Source organism: Oncorhynchus nerka, unplaced genomic scaffold (assembly GCF_034236695.1).
Source record: "Oncorhynchus nerka isolate Pitt River unplaced genomic scaffold, Oner_Uvic_2.0 unplaced_scaffold_1795, whole genome shotgun sequence".
NCBI classification, from domain to species: domain Eukaryota; kingdom Metazoa; phylum Chordata; class Actinopteri; order Salmoniformes; family Salmonidae; genus Oncorhynchus; species Oncorhynchus nerka.
The window spans coordinates 26,843-35,004 of record NW_027039526.1 but is presented as its reverse complement, the minus strand read 5'-3'; the positions used below and the strand labels follow the sequence as shown (position 1 = coordinate 35,004).

At 53.0% G+C, this 8,162-nt stretch overlaps 1 protein-coding gene across 1 annotated transcript in view; it reads right to left on the bottom strand.

Annotated features, from left to right (window-relative positions):
* Positions 1-763: 763 nt before the first annotated feature.
* The window catches only part of LOC135567792 (FH1/FH2 domain-containing protein 1-like), a 30,265-nt gene continuing 22,866 nt past the window's right edge, over positions 764-8,162 (bottom strand). Inside the window, exon 3 of the mRNA XM_065015009.1 lies at positions 764-1,056. Coding sequence (XP_064871081.1) covers positions 930-1,056 — 127 coding nt within the window. The 3' untranslated portion in view covers positions 764-929. The remainder of the gene's footprint in view (positions 1,057-8,162) is intronic.

Here is an 8,162-nt window from a genome sequence, read left to right as displayed (position 1 = left end):
GAGACCAATGGAAGCTACTGGAAGGATCCCAAATGGAGAGTTACATCTCATAGAGGTCAATGGAAGGATCCCAAATGGAGAGTTACATCTCATAGAGACCAATGGAAGCTACTGGAAGGATCCCAAATGGAGAGTTACATCTCATAGACCAATGGAAGCTACTGGAAGGATCCCAAATGGAGAGTTACATCTCATAGACCAATGGAAGCTACTGGAAGGATCCCAAATGGAGAGTTACATCTCATAGGAGGTCAATGGAAGCTACTGGAAGGATCCCAAATGGAGAGTTACATCTCATAGGAGGTCAATGGAAGCTACTGGAAGGATCCCAAATAGAGAGTTACATCTCATAGAGGTCAATGGAAGCTACTGGAAGGATCCCAACTAGAGAGTTACATCTCATAGAGACCAATGGAAGCTACTGGAAGGATCCCAACTAGAGAGTTACATCTCATAGAGACCAATGGAAGCTACTGGAAGGATCCCAAATGGAGAGTTACATCTCATAGACCAATGGAAGCTACTGGAAGGACCCCCCCCCCCCCCCCCAGAGTCAAATACACACTGCTACCCCCCAGAGTCAAATACACACTGCTCCCCCAGAGTCAAATACACACTGCTACCCCCCACAGAGTCAAATACACACTGCCGCCCCCCACCCAGAGTCAAATACACACTGCCCCCCCCAGAGTCAAATACACACTGCCCCCCCCACAGAGTCAAATACACACTGCCCCCCCACCCAGAGTCAAATACACCCTGCTACAGACGGATAGTAAAGGAATCCTAACTGAAGACTTATTGAAGACTTCATAAACCCTTTATAAGGTGTATATAGATGGTTCAGAAATCACTCATAACAAACACCTTGCTGTTAAGCATCTATGAAGTGCTTTTGAAGCATTTAGGGTTAGGGTTCTATAAAGCCTTCATGATATGGACTTCGTTTCAAGTGGGACGGAGGGATGGAAAAGGAGGAGCGGGATCTTACCTAGAATGGAGTGGACTCTGACAGATAGCTGAGTTCTCAGGATCAGGATGGGCTTCTTCCCTCTACTGTGGAGAGAGAGAGAGAGAGAATACTTTAGTTAATAGAGGAGAGAGAGAGGAGAGAGAATACTTTAGTGAATAAAGGAGGAGAGAGAGGAGAGAGAGAATACTTTAGTGAAGAGAAGAGAGAGGAGAGAGAGAATACTTTAATGAGGAGGAGAGAGAGAATACTTTAGTTAATAGAGGAGAGAGAGAGGAGGAGAGAGAATACTTTAGTTAATAGAGGAGAGAGAGGAGGAGAGAGAACAGGCTGGGTTTATGTACAGCACTTTGAGAAATCAGCTGATGTACGAAGGGCTAAATAAATACATTTGATTTCAATACTTTAGTTAATAGAGGAGAGAGAGGAGAGAGAGAATACTTTAGTTAATAGAGGAGAGAGAGGAGGAGAGAGAATACTTTAGTTAATAGAGGAGAGAGAGGAGGAGAGAGAATACTTTAGTTAATAGAGGAGAGAGAGAGAGGAGGAGAGAGAATACTTTAGTTAATAGAGGAGAGAGAGAGAGGAGGAGAGAGAATACTTTAGTTAATAGAGGAGAGAGAGAGGAGGAGAGAGAGAGGAGAATACTTTAGTTAATAGAGGAGAGAGAGAGGAGGAGAGAGAATACTTTAGTTAATAGAGGAGAGAGAGAGAGGAGGAGAGAGAATACTTTAGTTAATAGAGGAGAGAGAGAGAGGAGGAGAGAGAATACTTTAGTTAATAGAGGAGAGAGAGAGGAGGAGAGAGAATACTTTAGTTAATAGAGGAGAGAGAGAGGAGGAGAGAGAATACTTTAGTTAATAGAGGAGAGAGAGAGGAGGAGAGAGAATACTTTAGTTAATAGAGGAGAGAGAGAGGAGGAGAGAGAATACTTTAGTTAATAGAGAGAGAGAGAGAGGAGAGAGAGAATACTTTAGTGAAGAGGAGAGAGAGAGGAGGAGAGAGAATACTTTAGTTAATAGAGGAGAGAGAGAGAGGAGGAGAGAGAATACTTTAGTTAATAGAGGAGAGAGAGGAGGAGAGAGAGAATACTTTAGTTAATAGAGAGAGAGAGAGGAGGAGAGAGAATACTTTAGTTAATAGAGGAGAGAGAGGAGGAGAGAGAATACTTTAGTTAATAGAGGAGAGAGAGAGAGGAGGAGAGAGAATACTTTAGTTAATAGAGAGAGAGAGAGAGGAGGAGAGAGAATACTTTAGTTAATAGAGAGAGAGAGAGAGGAGAGAGAGAGAATACTTTAGTTAATAGAGGAGAGAGAGGAGGAGAGAGAGAATACTTTAGTTAAGGAGAGAGGAGAGAGAGGATACTTTAGGAGAGAGAATACTTTAGTTAATAGAGAGAGAGAGAGAGGAGAGAGAATACTTTAGTTAATAGAGGAGAGAGAGGAGGAGAGAGAATACTTTAGTTAATAGAGAGAGAGAGAGGAGGAGAGAGAGAATACTTTAGTTAATAGAGGAGAGAGAGAGGAGGAGAGAGAGAATACTTTAGTTAATAGAGGAGAGAGAGAGAGAGAGAGAGAATACTTTAGTTAATAGAGGAGAGAGAGAAGGTCATAGGGAGAAATATCCATGGAGAGGACGTGGCTCAATACGGCCTACTGCCAGGGGAACGGTGCCCAGAGGACGTGGCTCAATACGGCCTACTGCCAGGGGAACGGTGCCCAGAGGACGTGGCTCAATACGGCTACTGCCAGGGGAACGGTGCCCAGAGGACGTGGCTCAATACGGCCTACTGCCAGGGGAACGGTGCCCAGAGGACGTGGCTCAATACGGCTACTGCCAGGGGAACGGTGCCCAGAGGACGTGGCTCAATACATCCTACTGCCAGGGGAACGGTGCCCAGAGGACGTGGCTCAATATGGCCTACCGCCAGGGGAACGGAGCCCAGAGGACGTGGCTCAATACATCCTACTGCCAGGGGAACGGAGCCCAGAGGACGTGGCTCAATACGGCCTACTGCCAGGGGAACGGAGCCCAGAGGACGTGGCTCAATACGGCCTACTGCCAGGGGAACGGTGCCCAGAGGACGTGGCTCAATACGGCCTACTGCCAGGGTAACGGTGCCCAGAGGACGTGGCTCAATACATCCTACTGCCAGGGGAACGGAGCCCAGAGGACGTGGCTCAATACGGCTACTGCCAGGGGAACGGAGCCCAGAGGACGTGGCTCAATACGGCTACTGCCAGGGGAACGGAGCCCAGAGGACGTGGCTCAATACATCCTACTGCCAGGGGAACGGAGCCCAGAGGACGTGGCTCAATACATCCTACTGCCAGGGGAACGGAGCCCAGAGGACGTGGCTCAATACGGCCTAGTGCCAGGGGAACGGAGCCCAGAGGACGTGGCTCAATACATCCTACTGCCAGGGAAACGGAGCCCAGAGGACGTGGCTCAATACATCCTACTGCCAGGGGAACGGTGCCCAGAGGACGTGGCTCAATACGGCCTACTGCCAGGGTAACGGTGCCCAGGGGACGTGGCTCAATACGGCCTACTGCCATGGGACGTGGTTCAATACGGCCTACTGCCAGGGGAACGGTGCCCAGAGGACGTGGCTCAATACATCCTACTGCCAGGGTAACGGTGCCCAGAGGACGTGGCTCAATACATCCTACTGCCAGGGGAACGGAGCCCAGAGGACGTGGCTCAATACGGCCTACTGCCAGGGGAACGGAGCCCAGAGGACGTGGCTCAATACATCCTACTGCCAGGGGAACGGTGCCCAGAGGACGTGGCTCAATACGGCCTACTGCCAGGGTAACGGTGCCCAGAGGACGTGGCTCAATACATCCTACTGCCAGGGGAACGGAGCCCAGAGGACGTGGCTCAATACGGCTACTGCCAGGGGAACGGAGCCCAGAGGACGTGGCTCAATACGGCTACTGCCAGGGGAACGGAGCCCAGAGGACGTGGCTCAATACGGCCTACTGCCAGGGGAACGGTGCCCAGAGGACGTGGCTCAATACGGCCTACTGCCAGGGGAACGGTGCCCAGAGGACGTGGCTCAATACGGCCTACTGCCAGGGGAACGGAGCCCAGAGGACGTGGCTCAATACATCCTACTGCCAGGGGAACGGTGCCCGGAGGACAGACTGCATTATGTATCATGTCAGTTCATTTTCCGTTCTAAGAGCAAACCATTCCACATAGTAACGTGGCTGTGAGAGTTGAGTTGAGTTGAGATTCCCCTCTTTCTGAGTGCTGAGGAGGTTCACGGAGTTGAGATTCCCCTCTGTCTGAGTGCTGGAGAGGTTCACAGAGTTGAGATTCCCCTCTTTCTGAGTGCTGGAGAGGTTCACGGAGTTGAGATTCCCCTCTGTCTGAGTGCTGGAGAGGTTCACAGAGTTGAGATTCCCCTCTTTCTGAGTGCTGGAGAGGTTCACGGAGTTGAGATTCTCCTCTGAGTGCTGGAGAGGTTCACGGAGTTGAGATTCCCCTCTGTCTGAGTGCTGAGGAGGTTCACGGAGTTGAGATTCTCCTCTGTCTGAGTGCTGGAGAGGTTCACGGAGTTGAGATTCCCCTCTGTCTGAGTGCTGGAGAGGTTCACGGAGTTGAGATTCCCCTCTGTCTGAGTGCTGGAGAGGTTCACGGAGTTGAGATTCTCCTCTGAGTGCTGGAGAGGTTCACGGAGTTGAGATTCCCCTCTGTCTGAGTGCTGAGGAGGTTCACGGAGTTGAGATTCCCCTCTGTCTGAGTGCTGGAGAGGTTCACGGAGTTGAGATTCCCCTCTGTCTGAGTGCTGAGGAGGTTCACGGAGTTGTTCACTCCTGCTACCCAGAGTGCTGACACAGACGGGGCTAGACTGTAGATATCTCCTGCTACCCAGAGTGCTGACACAGACGGGGCTAGACTGTAGATATCTCCTGCTACCCAGAGTGCTGACACAGATGGGGCTAGACTGTAGATATCTCCTCCTACCCAGAGTGCTGACACAGACTGGGCTAGACTGTAGATATCTCCTGCTACCCTGAGTGCTGACACAGACGGGGCTAGACTGTAGATATCTCCTGCTACCCAGAGTGCTGACACAGACGGGGCTAGACTGTAGATATCTCCTGCTACCCTGAGTGCTGACACAGACGGGGCTAGACTGTAGATATCTCCTCCTACCCAGAGTGCTGACACAGACTGGGCTAGACTGTAGATATCTCCTGCTACCCTGAGTGCTGACACAGACGGGGCTAGACTGTAGATATCTCCTGCTACCCAGAGTGCTGACACAGAAGGGGCTAGACTGTAGATATCTCCTGCTACCCAGAGTGCTGACACAGAAGGGGCTAGACTGTAGATATCTCCTGCTACCCAGAGTGCTGACACAGACGGGGCTAGACTGTAGATATCTCCTGCTACCCAGAGTGCTGACACAGATGGGGCTAGACTGTAGATATCTCCTGCTACCCAGAGTGCTGACACAGATGGGTCTAGACTGTAGATATCTCCTGCTACCCAGAGTGCTGACACAGATGGGGCTAGACTGTAGATATCTCCTGCTATCCAGAGTGCTGACACAGATGGGGCTAGACTGTAGATATCTCCTGCTACCCAGAGTGCTGACACAGACTGGGCTAGACTGTAGATATCTCCTGCTACCCAGAGTGCTGACACAGACTGGGCTAGACTGTAGATATCTCCTGCTATCCAGAGTGCTGACACAGATGGGGCTAGACTGTAGATATCTCCTGCTACCCTACTGTCATCCCAATAAACACAACAATGGCCTGAATGAGACGGCTGGTCCAGCAGGGATTATATACTATGGAAGATTCTGGAGGAGAGCAGAGGAGAAGAGCAGAGAGGTATGGAGACTATGCTGTGTCAGGGTGTGTGTGTCAGGGTGTGTGTGTGTGTGTGTGTGTGTGTGTGTGTGTGTGTGTGTGTGTGTGTCAGGTGTGTGTGTGTGTGTGTGTGTCAGGGTGTGTGTGTGTGTGTGTGTGTGTCAGGGTGTGTGTGTGTGTGTCAGGGTGTGTGTGTGTCAGGGTGTGTGTGTCAGGGTGTGTGTGTGTCAGGGTGTGTGTGTGTAAGTACTCATCAAATCTTATCACACATACAAGCTGACCCACTCACATGACAATTAGCACCCTGCCGTTTTCCAGATCCTTCAAATGACTCTCTCCCTCTCCCCTCCCCACATCCCTCCCTCCCTCCCCTCCCCTCCTCCTCCTCCTCCTCTCCTCCCCTCCCCAGTATTTCAGCTGTGTGACCACACAGTTCCACAGAACGTGTGCCCCCCTCCTCCCCCTCCCCTCCCCCTCCTCCTCTCCCCACATCCCTCCTCCTCCTCTCCCCACATCCCTCCCTCCCCTCTCCTCCTCTCCCCACATCCCTCCCTCCCCCCCTCCTCCTCCCTCCCCACATCCCTCCCTCCCCTCCCCTACTCCTCCTCCTCCTCTCCCCACATCCCTCCCCCCTCCCTCCTCCTCCTCCTCTCCCCACATCCCTCCCTCCCCCTCCTCCTCCTCTCCCCACATCCCTCCCCCCCCCCTCCTCTCCCCCTCCCTCCCCCTCCCCCCACATCCCTCCCTCCCCTCCCCTCCTCCCTCCCCACATCCCTCCCTCCCCTCTCCTCCTCTCCCCACATCCCTCCCTCCCCTCCCCTACTCCTCCTCCTCCTCTCCCCACATCCCTCCCTCCTCCTCCTCCCACATCCCTCCCTCCCCTCCTCTCCCCTCCCCACATCCCTCCCTCCCCCTCCTCCTCCCCCACATCCCTCCCTCCCCCTCCTCTCCTCCCCTCCCGCTCCTCCTCCTCTCCTCCCCTCCCCACATCCCCCTCCCTCCCCTCCTCCTCCTCCTCTCCTCCTCCTCTCCCCACATCCCTCCTCCTCCTCCTCTCCTCTCCCCACATCCCTCCCTCCCTCCCCTCCCCTCCTCCTCCTCCTCCTCTCCCCACATCCCTCCCTCCTCCTCCTCCTCCCCTCCCCACATCCCTCCCTCCCCTCCCCCCTCCTCCTCTCCCCACATCCCTCCCTCCCCCTCCTCCTCCTCCTCTCCCCACATCCCTCCCTCCCCTCCCCTCCTCCTCCTCTCCTCCCCACATCCCTCCCTCCCCTCCCCCCCTCCTCCTCCTCCTCTCCTCCCCACTTCCCTCCCTCCCCTCCTCCTCCTCCTCCTCCTCCTCTCCTCCCCAGTATTTCAGCTGTGTGACCACACTGTTCCACACAACGTGCCCTTGTCCCAGCTCTCCTGTGATCTCCATGTTCATAAGACCAGTTACCCAGGACTGTGTCACAAATGGCAGCCTATGCCCTAAACAGTGTACTACTTGTGGCCAGAGCCCTAAAGGCCCCCCGGGTCAAAAGTAGTGGACTATAAAAAGGGGGAAAGGGCTGACAAGGACTCCGGCTTCAACAACAACATTGGGTAACATGTCCCAGTAGTTCTAACAGGGGAAACCTGCTTCCAAATCAAACACACTACAGATGTCTGATCGTGACGTTTTTCCCCTCAGAGTCGATTCGGTCATTTTAGGAGGCCTGTAGGTCTCTCCCATTCATGTTGTCAGCCTGCTGCTGCTTCTAGCCTGAGGTGATGTAGCTGCTTCTAGCCTGAGGTGATGTAGCTGCTTCTAGACTGAGGTGATGTAGGTGCTGCTGCTGCTTCTAGACTGAGGTGATGTAGCTGCTGCTGCTGCTTCTAGACTGAGGTGATGTAGCTGCTGCTGCTGCTGCTTCTAGACAGAGGAGATGTAGCTGCTGCTGCTGCTGCTTCTAGACTGAGGTGATGTAGCTGCTGCTGCTGCTTCTAGACTGAGGTGATGTAGCTGCTGCTGCTGCTTCTAGACTGAGGTGATGTAGCTGCTGCTGCTGCTGCTTCTAGACTGAGGAGATGTAGCTGCTGCTGCTGCTGCTTCTAGACTGAGGTGATGTAGCTGCTGCTGCTGCTGCTTCTAGACTGAGGAGATGTAGCTGCTGCTTGCTTCTAGACTGAGGTGATGTAGCTGCTGCTGCTGCTTCTAGACTGAGGAGATGTAGCTGCTGCTGCTGCTGCTTCTAGACTGAGGAGATGTAGCTGCTGCTTCTAGACTGAGGTGATGTAGCTGCTGCTGCTGCTGCTTCTAGACTGAGGAGATGTAGCTGCTGCTGCTGCTTCTAGACTGAGGTGATGTAGCTGCTGCTGCTTCTAGACTGAGGTGATGT